The 13,237-nt window shown below is 35.9% G+C and overlaps 1 protein-coding gene across 1 annotated transcript in view; it reads right to left on the bottom strand.

Annotated features, from left to right (window-relative positions):
- THEMIS (thymocyte selection associated) overlaps positions 1–13,237 on the bottom strand; it is a 181,822-nt gene that overhangs the window by 145,133 nt on the left and 23,452 nt on the right. The window contains exon 2 of the mRNA XM_068550825.1: positions 1,891–2,049. Coding sequence (XP_068406926.1) covers positions 1,891–2,049 — 159 coding nt within the window. The remainder of the gene's footprint in view (positions 1–1,890; positions 2,050–13,237) is intronic.

The following is a 13,237-nucleotide window of genomic DNA, read 5'->3' as shown; positions in this document are numbered from 1 at the left end:
CAGAATTGAAAAGAAAAACAGACAATTCAACAATAACTGTTGGAAACCTCAATACTCCACTTTCTAAAAGGGACAGAACTAGACAAAAGATCCACAAGGACATAGAATACTTGAACAATCCTATAAACCAACAGACATCTGTAGAACACTCTATGCTACAACAGCAGAATATATATTCTTCTCAAGTGAACACAGAACATTCTCCAGGATAGGCCATATGTTAAGCCATAAAACTAGTCTCAAAAGACAAAGTATGTCTTCTGACCACAATAAAATAAAATTAGAAATCATAACCCCCCCAAGAAATGGAAAATTCACAAATAAGGAAGGATGGCTTAAAAACATATTGGATTCTTTGAGTTTAAAATCTAACTGGGAGTCTATTGCTATATAGGATGGGGTAATGAGGAGTAATTAGAATTAAACAAGGAGTAAGATTTCAGTTGAAAGGGATAAAATATTGGATCACTTGGAATAATCCTCTCCTCATACAGTTAATTTATTTTAATTTTCCAAACCTCAGCTCAAGAATAACATTCTCTGAAAAGCTTTCCCTGACTCCACCAATGATGATAATAATGTTAATAATGGTAATATAAGCTGACACTTTTTTATAGCCCTTGTTATATGGCAAGTATCACTCTAACCAATCTAAATATATTTCAATATTTAATCCTCCCAACAACACTAAGAGATAGTATTATTATTCCCATTTTACATGAGAAGAGGGTAAATAATTTGGCAAGGTTACCTAACTAAGAAGTAACAGAGTTGGGATTCAAATATAATGATTCCGAAATCCATGCTCTGAAGCATAATCAACTGGAGTTAGATCCATCTTATCAAGACTCTCACAGAACCCATGCATACTTCAGTTATACCATAAACTACATTATGTTGTAACAGCTTACTAGATTGTCCTCTTTCACTAATCATTCATTCATAAACAATTATTCAACCAACAGGAAATTATTGAGCACATTCCCTGTGCCAGAAAATGTGCTTGTTCATAGAAATAAAGCCACATATGTCATATTTCATTTGTCAAAGAGTTTTAGTCTCAAGCAGAGTTCAGCAAACTATAGTTCACAGGCCAAATTCTGTTGGCCACCTGTTTTTGTAAATAAATTTTTATTGAACCACACCTGTGCTCATTGGTTTATGTAGTATCTGTAGCTTCTTTCATGTTACAACATCAGAGTGGAGTAGTTGTTATGGAGACCATTTGGCAGGCAAAATCTAAAATATTTACTATCTGGTCCTTTACAGAAAAAGTCTGCCAACCCTGGTCTAAAGAATAAGACAAATAAGAAAATCATTAATTACTACCCAATAAGGTGCATGCTATGGTGCCCAAGATACTATGGGAACATAGAGATATCTAGATTAGATTATAGAGTCAGCAAAAGTTTTCTAGGAGACCTGATATCTGACCTAATTTTTGAAGATTAACTAGTTAAAGAAGAGCAGCCAAACTTGTCAGTAAGGCCAGACAGTGAAGTTTAGCAGTGATCCAGGGAGCTAGGAATAAAGAGGGTAAATATGTTTAGGAAATATTAATTAGTTCTATATATCTTATGAAAATATATCTTTAATTTCTTCATTCCCACTATCTGACACAACTAATGGTGCATATAGTTAAACTCACTAAATATTTGTTATCAGAAAATATTAAGTCCTAAGTAAACAACGTTTACTGAAAAGGGGAGAAAATATTTGCCTATTAGTCCTTAAAATCACTAAACTATAAGAATCCCGATTTTTTCATCCACTGCCCTAGAGTAAATAAAAACAAAAACTACCACTTTTTCATTGTTTTCAGTTGTAGAGACGTATATAACATTTAAGAATACAGTTTTACAAATGAGAAATGCTTGCAAAATACTGTACCTGGAAAATTCATAGGCAGTTCAAATGGTTGTGGAGACTCACACCCTTCAGTGTGCTCACAAATTTCAGCTATGATCTTCTTAATTTTGAGGCCAGTAATTTTAATCACTTCTCCTGTTGACAAACAGCATTCATTTCCAAACATTTCATAAATAGAACCTGAAAAAAAAAACAGCTTTTAAAAAAATAATTCAATAATGAAGAACAAAGTAGGAGTCAAAAGTCTCATATGAAGTGTTTTTGTTCAGTTCCTCTCAGATACCTGCTAAACAGGAATTTAATCAAGCTTGGCAAAATATACAGCATGTACCAGGAAAAATATTAGATTTTCACTTCATCCACTGGGCAAAGTGTAAACAATCTTATTTTTGTTATTATTGTAAATTGGATTTATGGTCCTCAGCACCTTTAGCTCACCTTTCCAAGGTCAAGCTACAACCATGTCTTCCCCTGCTGGGATTTATGATCTTTTTTTGGCTAGGTCATAGAATTAAACTCACATGAGTCAACAATGATCTGAGTAAGTACTGCAAACAAGGTTGTAATACAATCTAACATCCAAAGACAGAGCATTTGTACACCAGGGCTTCATATTAAGAGCACCACATCTATTTATAAGACCTAGTTCTCTTCATCATCATGAATATAACATTTTGTCCATTTTATCTCTTGTTTTTGACAAGCTAGAAACAACTCTCAACATCTTTATGGCAATAGGGGGCAGACAAACCCAGATAAACTGAAAAGCTTCATTTTAGTTCAGGATTTCAGTCTCTTTCCTAACAAACCTTTTATCATAGATGTCAAAGCTAAATTTTTCATCCATTTATTTCCCTTTTATATCTCCTGATGGAGGAACACTGAGCAGTGAAATAACCAAAAGATTAGCAACAGGAAAGAGGAGAAGCAAAAGTTCTGGGTAATCTACCCCCAGTAAAAAGGAAACAACCCCAAAACTACATCTCTGGGATATTACCGCTTTACAATAAAGCAGTAAACTAGAGGTTGATGTAAATAAACATTGCAGAACTGTGGGGTTTGAAACATATCAATTTTTCCTTGCTTCCAATATGATCTATACCCTCTTTACCACACTAAAATGTAAATAATATGAGCACAAGATTTTAGGTTTGTTGGTTGGTTTTCTGAATTCTTCTGTTGAAACACCTCTTCATAGAATCTTGCCTGATATATAGTAAGTACCTGAAATATTTTTATAGCATTAATGGTTATCATAAAAGTTATTAAGCCCAGCATTCAATCTAGCTTTAAACAACTCTGTGGTTGTATCAAAGTCTCTACAGAGAGCAGGGGGCACACGCAAATTCAAACAATTTAAGGAGATTTTAACAAAGGGACAATTTACACACAGGCACAGACAGTTCTAGGCAACACAGAACATAAATGTCCTGATCTCACTCTTTTTCCTCCATTGGATCATCTGCCAGGGCACCCCATTGCCCCAATTCAGCCAGAAGCCAGAGGACAATGGAGCTGCTGACTCCACAGAAGTCAGCCTCCCAGGCAGAGTGGAAATGAAAATTAGAACACCAACCTTACTATTATTTAATGAGGATCATTTTTGCAGACATGCTAGTATATGAGCTCCTTGTATACTTCTAAACTCCCTCCTTTTCTCATACTATTGCCTTAACTACACATGCGTTCATACTTTTTATTAACTCCAATACATTGTGTTGTCAGCCATCTCAAATCCCTCATGGAACAAACTCGTATATTAAAAAATAATAATAAATCCACAGTGACATTTTCTTCCAGTGAACTCAGAATAATTATTTTCTATGATCCTCATTCGGCAATTAATCGCATAGTAACATTTTACTTCTACAGTATTATCTCATCCTGTACTTAACCTTTTACGACTTTAGTTTCTGTTACTCCCAATTCAATTTTAAGCTTCATGAAAAAAATGTTGCATTATATTATTGCATAACTACCAACACATCAACCTCCCTTCCTCATTCATTCAGCAAACTTTAATGAATACCTACTATGTGTCAGACATTGCAATTGGCAGTAGTACAAAATGCATATGCCTTCCCCGTAGAAGCACTGTTTTGAAGGGAACAGACAAGTAAGCAGACAATTGAAGCAGTTTATGAGAAAGTTATAATATAGAAAATACAGGGCATTGTGGGAGTAAATTGGAGGCATTTAATTAAGCAATTATATGGGAAAGAGATTAGGGAAAGATTTGTGGAGGAGATGACAGCCGAGCTGAGTTTTAAAGGAAGCATCACAAAATGTTAGGACAGGCAGAGGATATAGTATTTGAAAAGGCAGTGAGAAGCGAAAGAGTCTGATACATTCTGGAAACTTCACATAATTTGTTATATCTCAAATATAAAGTAAGAAATGGGAACTGGTAAGAAAGGAGACTGGAGAAGTAGAGGGAATCCAGATCGTGCAGTGTCTTTATAAAATTACCAATAGGGCTTCCCTGGTGGCGCAGTGGTTGAGAATCTGCCTGCCAATGCAGGGCACACAGGTTCGAGCCCTGGTCTGGGAAGATCCCACATGCCGCGGAGCAACTAGGCCCGTGAGCCACAATTACTGAGCCTGCGCGTCTGGAGCCTGTGCTCCGCAACAGGAGAGGCCGCGATAATGAGAGGCCCGCGCACCGCGATGAAGAGTGGCCCCCACTTGACGCAACTAGAGAAAGCCCTCGCATAGAAACGAAGACCCAACACAGCCATAAATAAAAAATAAATAAATAAATAAACCCAAAGTTTAAAAAAAAAAAATTACCAATAAACAAAAAAGCCAATCAAAGTCTGAAGCAACCTCAGAGTCAGAGAATTTACATTTCCAGTTATCAGTGTCCAGGAACTAATGACAACTTAATGAGAGGTCATATGTATCTAGGCGCTTGCTATCCAAAGTGTGTCCTGCTGCATCACCTGGGAGCTTGTTAGGATCTTAGCCAGACCCTAGACCTGCTGAATCAGAACCTGCATTTTTAACAAGACCCCCAGATGATTCATACGTACATTAAGGTTTGGAAAGCACTGGTCTAGACAACAAATGTATAACTGAAATAATGTCTGTTCTGAGATTGTTGCAAAACTCACCAAGAGAGAGAAGGACATGTCAGGTAGAGGAAGCACTCAGCGTCACGGAGATGGAGGATGTTGTAAGTAAGGACAGGGAAAGGGAAGGATTTTAAATAGCAAAGTGACATGGTAAGATTTTTCTGTGTCACACGAAATAGAATGTAATTGGACCTATCCTGTTTCAGCTGAAGTCTGTTTGGCTTAATTTCAACGTAACAAATGTCTAATTGCAGATGTAATGTACAGCAAACTGACTCACTTGGAATGCCATCTTTCTTTCAAACTTTCCATTGGAATTCAAAATTAAAAGATGAGTTTATGTGAGATTACATATCAATTCACAGGGGATAGAAGCCAGAGAATTCTAAGAGAAAATTCTGTGAGTTTTAGTCACCACACAAAAGGCTTTTGACACCTCAGATCTCTTTCTAATCATCCCTCTCGCTTTGAAAAAAGAAAATCACTTTTTTCAGTCATGTAAGGAAAAGAGCCTCATGGAAATGTTAATCTTTAACATTTATCTTTAATTCTTTGTGACTTCCAATTTTCTCTAAGCAAGAAAGCTATTAATTCATTTTAATAAAGAGAGAGGTCAGTGACACCCAACTCTAGAAAGTTATGTCCATGATAGGCGACAAGAACATACAGCAAATCTCAAACCCCTGAAACTTGAAGAGTTCTTGTACATCGTTATCATCATTATAGTGTGTCTCTTAAAATACATTTTTTTCAGTGAAAATATAAAATGGTTAATTTAAAAAACAGCCAACTTTCATAATCTCAGAACAAGCACATATAATATGCCTAATTGCCTTTTAAAAATTTGCTGAGATGTGTGTCTGAACTATGTGTTTGTGTAAATATAAATATAAAAATAGTTTTCATTTCATTTTTAACCACAAGACATGCATTTTGAATATGCAAATCTAGAATCTATTAAATCTTTACAGACTGATTCTTTCCAAGTCAGAGCATATGTGTTCAGGATAAGGCCAAACATCAGAGAAAGCTGAACAAAGCAGCCTGTTTTCAGTGATCAAACATTGCCCCTGAAGGCTGTAATGAAAGAGTCATGTGCCTCTGAAATCACCTTTTCTGTAATGCTACTTTGCTCAATAAAAATGACACATTAATATCCTTTTATGAGCCCATCCCTTACTTGACAATCCATATAAGCAATGCTGTGATCACATGGAAGAAACCAAAACAATTGGTTCCATAGATTTTCTTCCTTTTCCTCTACAAAGTTGAAAATGTGTGGCAGTCAGGGAAGAAGAAACTTACATTGTTTAGAGGCTTTTTTCCCTTGACTCAACATATACTCATTTCTTCCATTCCCCACCCCACCATCTCCAACCCCCACCATACCAGCCACTCATCCCATCATCAGCCTGTCAAAGTTCAACCAATCCTAAAGATTCAGCTCATATTCATTGTCTTCTTCAAAGCCTTCCTTTATTCCCACCTAAGTAAGAATTAATTCTTTCCTCTGTGCTCCAATAGTACTTTGCATGTATCTCCATTATAGCCCCTATGTGATCATTATCACAGTCTGCTGTTAGGGTATTATTTTCTGACCATTGATATTATGTATACTTTAGAACTTATTATGATATCCTAAAGAAGAGACATCATCTTAACTGTATTTATACCCCTCCTCACATACACACAGCTAATTGCACAGTTTTGTCAATTAGTGGATCCTTAGTGAATGTCAAATTACAACTTAGCTTTACTGTAAAATGACAATAAATTATTGTGAATATAGTAGAAGTCCTTCTCCATTAACAGCTTAAAGCATAGTCAACCCAAGGCTTTGGCATGGGTTATATCTTCATTTGGTATAACTAGTAACAAATGTACAAGCATATGTGAGATTAGCTGGTCACCTTGTGAATTCCCTAGACAAGGAATATTAAGGGCAGGTAATTCTATAATATGAATCTCTGCTTGTTAAGTTTGCCATTTTTCATTATGTTTACCATTTTTATATTGCTGGACTTGAGGATGAGGCTCATAGAATGATCTGAGATATGTTTGGAGGAGTTAGGAATTTACTCTGTAAAGTAGGATTGATATTGTATGACAGTGTCTATAGACTGGGCTTGCTAGTAGAGATTTATCCTTGCTCCTCATAAACAATTGTGATTATTATTTATTATTATTACATGGCCAGTATTCCATAAAGAGACTATCTCCGTCTCCTGTAAGGCAAAGTCATTCCCATGCACTACATGAAGAATATATCTAAAAATAGATGAACATGATATTTGAATGTAGTTTGCACATAAATAAGCATAAAACAGCAAGCTTGCAGCTTTACTAGGGATGGATTCTACCAGTTAGATACTGGGTATACCACTGAGAGGTATATCCGAATATTGATCGAAAATGATCTTTCAAGCTCATAGAGACTCTCTTCCCTTCTGCCAAAATATCAATATAAAGAGGGCAAAACAGTAGCACCAAGTATTAAGGAAAATGATGGCCAACACAAAGTAGAGCTAAGGTATAATCTCTCTTACTTCTAAGAATATGGGGGGTTTTAATGTGAATTTAGGGTTTAAGTGTTATCCTGGAAATCAAGTTTAAAGACAGAAATATGCTAGAAACTATAGTGAATATTGGTGAGTCTTATAAAATTTGAACATGGGGAAGCAATGAAAACCACAATGGGTGGAAAAGGGTGGAGCCTGAGAGTCAATAAAGCAGGTTAAAATCATAGTGAGCCCAGAAACCAGAAAATGTCCAACTTTTCAACTACTCTGAGTGAACTGTGAGGCATTTAGATGATTAAGTTTTAGTGGTTGAGGAAGAAAGAGTAACAGTTTCATTCACCAGCTAAAAATTTGATGTTTGTTTAATGGTGGAATCAATTTAATAGATTAAATAAAACTGTACTTAGAGGGTTTGTAAGTTGGTGTTACGATAGAAGTCATCATCACAGCTTTGTGTCAACAAGTATCAGACCAAACGGATTTGAGATGTATGAAATGAATATCCCTCCTACATATCTATGAAACATTTCCTTATGACGATGGAACAAATCAGTGATTCTGCATCTCCCGACATTATTATTGGCCAAATATTCCCCACGTTTTACCCAGATTTTAATTCTCAAAATTACATCGTAATTAATGTTATAATTTCTTATATGAACAATGTTGCATTGGGAGTTGGTTTATTGTTTTAGGAATGACTTGATTTCAAGTACATTTTTTATACTTTAATATAAATACTTGCCTATGTTTTATATCCTAAATGTTAAATAAAGCTATCATAGACCTCCATAGCCATTTAAAATCATAAAATCAATGCACTGATTGAATTATTTATACATGGGCTCCAATGAACTATAATGTGTTTATCCAAGGCATACAAAATGAAGCTTCACTATATTATAAATTTTCCCTAAGTTCATTAGCATTGAATACTTCATTAGCTATTCTGCTTATGAAATATGAATTTTGAAGTTATTTTATGTTCATTGATTTAAATAATAAAAAAATGCTTGAATTTTGTATGTCTTTATTTTTTATTTTATTTTTATAATAATTCATTTGTATTACATTTTATTAAAGTACCAGTCCATATGGATTGGGAAAAGAAAATAAATTGGACCTTCACTACAGATAGTTTGAGAAGCACTTCTCTAAATGGTTAAGTACAAATATGACCACAGTCAGTCAGCGCAGGGAAACAGGATGTAGCCTCAGGGAGTTAGAGAGTTAGAGTAAAATTTGAACATACTGGGAAAAGGAAAGTTATAGGCCTAATACACAAAATCTTAGTCAGTATTATTAACTCATCTATCTCAATGCCACCAGCAGCCTGAGTGCCCTGACTAAAAGACATAGGAAGTTTAATCAACTTGACAGTAATAGTCCTAATTGCAAATTACTACATTGGCATTCCGATTTGTATATTATACTCTTCTGAGTTGTATAAGGCAGTGCTTGGACCTAATTGAGCCCGGACACTTTGAACTGTTGGATCTACACAGTAAGAACCAAAGCCAGGAGCAGGTGAAATCCCCTAAGAGATGAATTTTGTGAGTTCTATCTAACTAACTTGCCAGGTATTCTCCATGAGAGAGATGGCAAATATCTATACTATATCCTACCATTCTCCCTTCCCATCAGTAATCAACCATGGCACATTTCCAGCTGAATCCAGATGAGGTCTAATAATCCTCATCAACATAAAGTTCCTGGTGACTACCCATCAATTGAAGATGGCAAGCCAGGTATAAATTATTCCAGCCCAGTCCTGTACTATGACTTTTCTTGCTTTCTTTAAGCCCTCTTGGGTGATATTTATTTTTAAAGATTTTAATCTTCAGATTGGGCTAATTTACCCTCAAAGGCTTAGTAAAAGAAATCTGGCAGAAGAATACAGGGTCCCTCAATCCATCATTTTTTTCCAGGCAGCTGTCTGAATTGAGGCATAAAACAGCTAACTTGATAATAATCACAACTTTATATAGCCCAATGGCAGCTGTAGGATGGGTTTCAATTTCATTTTATATTTCTAAGCCAAGTGCCATTAATTCTAACGATCTCTTGAATCACTAGTCTTAGTGTCAGGAGCTTAAATACCATCACATCCTACTAACATATTAAAATGACTGAGTGTCTATACAATATCTCTACCAACTATTTGTCCAAACTATATCTGAACAGTTTCACTGATGGAATTCCAATTATTTTAAGGTGACCCACTCTACTTTTGAGCAATTCTGTTAAAAAGCTCTACATTTTAAGTGTAATATGTGTTCTTATAGGATATACACACAATTAGAACAATTTTTACCCTTAGAATCATACAGAAAACAACTATTTAATTCTTATACATAGCAGCCTTAAAATGTTTGAAGATAGCCTTCACCAGTTGCTCTTTATAACAAATCAATCTGTCAAACGATTGAAATATGTTCAGGGCCACTGCTTACAGCATAGGTTGCCCATTATAAAACTACTAGAAGTACAAGTTATAAGGATGTCAGTGGCATTTTGGAGTTGTGTGACAAGGTATCATGCCCCTCAAAAACACACATGCCCTTGACTGTTCCAGAAGAGGTTTGATAGTGCCTTTTGGGTATGTTCTAAGGTGGCTGCTTCAGCTCCTACCATCATGTTTGAAATTCAGCTAGTGAGAAAGAGAGATAAAGAGAAGGAAACATTCCTTTTGTTTCAGTGGCATGCAATAGAAATTTCACGTGTCAAATACTATCACAACCCATTGGCCAAAACTTAATCAAGTGGCCACTTTAAGCTTCAAGAGAGCTGTGCAGCATCTTTAGCCAGGCAGTTGCATTCACAGCTGAAAGCTCTATTACCACAGAAGACCGAGAGAACAGATATAGTTAGGGGGGCAGCTAACAGTCTCTGATCCAAAAGGTGAGGGAAAGGTATGTATATTTCAGGACTTAAATTAGGTTGCATGTGCCTATAAAACTTACATTGTCTTATGAAGAAAAAACTGTATATTTTTATTTGAAACACCAAAGACAGGAGGTCTGTTGCTGAGGTTGAGACTGCAGGATGAAATTTCAGTGTTGAACTTTAACTCCCTTACGAGATACAACTGTTACACACACACACACACACACACACACACACACACACACTTCTTCTCTCCATTCATTCCTAGGCATTTAATTAGGTAAAAATCACAGAGAAGAATGCCTTCTCTAGAGTCAGTTTCAAAACCAGGATCTACATTTGATAAATGTGTGACTTCAGGCAATATCTTCTTCTATAAAATGGGGATAGTGCCTCAATTTCTTTATCTTTAAAATGAGGTGGTAATTTTACCTCTGATAGTTGCTTTGAGGATCAAAGTAGATAATCAATTTTTAAGTGCATAGCCCAGAATCTGGCATCTATTTAGGATCCAGTAAATATTAGCCATTATTGGTGTCATTATTATTATTTCATATGATGTTGTTTAAAACCGAATAATTCAGTAAAATGTTATACTATTGTAAACTGGTGTGATTTTCTTGGTTAAGATGAAAATATATGTCTTCTTATGGATAGGGATGGGGTTTTCCCTGAATAAAAAATTGTTATTTTCTTTGTCATCCTAAGAAAGAGAAAATTACAAAAGTGAAAATAGAAACTTGAGAAGATGGACTTGGGCTGGGAATAAAGATACATCAAAGGTCAATTTTTTCCCACCTTGTACCAACGAACCTTGGTATGCCACAAATGGGTTACAAGTATGCCAACATGTTGAAATCCGTCTTCCTTGAGGTGACCAACTAAGATAGGTCTGGGATGACTAGTGGCTTTGGCTGGTGGCTCTGGCTGCAAGTTACCTTGTTTATTTACCCCACCCAAACAAATACAGTTGACCCTTGAACATCGCTGGGGTTTGGGGCGCCTACCTTCCAGGTAGTTGAAAACCTGCCTATACTGTACAGTCAGCCCTCTGTATCTGTGGTTCCACATTAATATAATCAACAAATTAACTGAATACATGCTATGTGCCAAGTGAAAAAACTATGGTAAGTACTACTGATATAATGGTGACCAAATGATATGTAGTCTTAACCTTCATGAAATATTTAATACACTGAAATAAAAGGCATTAATCAAACAATCATACAAATATATGATTATGAAATGATAATTACTATGAAAGAAAACTGCATGTACTAGGAGAAAGGGCCTGGGTTTGGGTTCCATGAATAGTACATTTGTATTATATTTATTTATAAAACCATTCAACAAGTATTTATTGAGTGCTAGGTGTATTAATCTCAAGTTTATAGTAAAGTCTTATTAAAAGGCTTCAACTGGGACTTCTGTTTCTGGGAAGATGAAGTAGACATACATTTTCCTAACCTCATGTATTCCAGACTTGAAGCTGAAGATACTAGCAACCTAGAGATGCCAATGGGTACAGACAAAAAAAAATCTCCAATAAATCCTGTTCTCTCTAGCCAAAAATCCAGGGAAGGAACAGCTTAGTAAAACAGAAAACTTTTTGACAGTAATCACTCTACTCAAGCCAAATACCACAGAAAAATGTTTGGTTCCACAACCACCTACACCAGGAAAGTCTGAGTAGAGTCATTAGAATCTCACACACAATGAGTATAATAAGACACTCACCCACCCTTTGCTGAGGTGGTGTCAGAAAAGGCAGAGTTGAGAGATGGGACTTGCATCTTTGTGAGACAGTAATAACTCCCATTTTCTGTCAGGTAAACCAAGTGAGGAGCCTGGACTTCCAACCCTACCGAGCAGTACTGAGGCACACTTTCTCCTCCCCTTGGGGTGATGTCAGAGGATGTCCAGTGAAAAATTAGGACTTTTACCACTACCCAATGTAATAAGGCACCACCCCATCACAAGGTGTAACTGGAGGCCATGTGTGCAAGAGTAATAAGCACTATTATCCCTCCTATCAAGAGTGGTATCAGCGAAAGCCTAGTGAGGAGCCAGTACTCCCACTCTGACCAGCAGTCAGAAGGATCCCTTCCTTTTTGAGTGTCAACAGAGGCTGAAAGGGGAAACTGGGCTTCTAACCCCATTATTATGGCAATAATGAGGCCATACACCTCACCCCCTGTTGGAGAAACAAAAAACAGAAACCAAACAGAAAACTAAATATATAATAGACTTAAGCCTTGACATATCAATAGTTACATTAAATGCAAATGATCTAAATACATCAATAAAAAGAGATTGATAGAGTGGATTAAAAAAAACATGACCCAAATATATGCTATCTACAGAAGACTCCTTTCAAATATAACAATATAGGCAGGTTGAAAGAAAATGGATGGAAAGAGATATATCACACAAAAATTTATCAAAGGAAAGCAGGAGTAGCTATATGAACATCAGATACAGTAAACTTTGGAGTGAAGAAAATTACTAGGGTCAGAGACAGATATTACATAATGATAAAAGGGTCAGTCTACCAAGAAAATACAGCAATCTTAAATATGTATATGTCAAACAACAGAGCTGCAAACTATGCCAACTAAAACTGATATAACTGAAAGGAGAAATAGACAAATCCACAATTATAGTTGGAGACTGTACACATCCATCTCTTGACAACTGATAAAATATTAGATAGATTATCAGTAAGGATATAGAAGAACAAGGACACCTTCAAACAACAGGATCTAATCTACCTTTACAGAACACTATACCTAACACAGCAAATACACATTGCTTTCAAGTGCCCATCAGAACATATACTGAGATATCCTGTGCCATAAAACAAATCTCAACAAATTTAAAGAACTGAAT

Source organism: Eschrichtius robustus, chromosome 9 (genome assembly GCF_028021215.1).
Source record: "Eschrichtius robustus isolate mEscRob2 chromosome 9, mEscRob2.pri, whole genome shotgun sequence".
Lineage (NCBI taxonomy): Eukaryota > Metazoa > Chordata > Mammalia > Artiodactyla > Eschrichtiidae > Eschrichtius > Eschrichtius robustus.
This window is presented reverse-complemented; position numbering and strand designations above follow the sequence as displayed.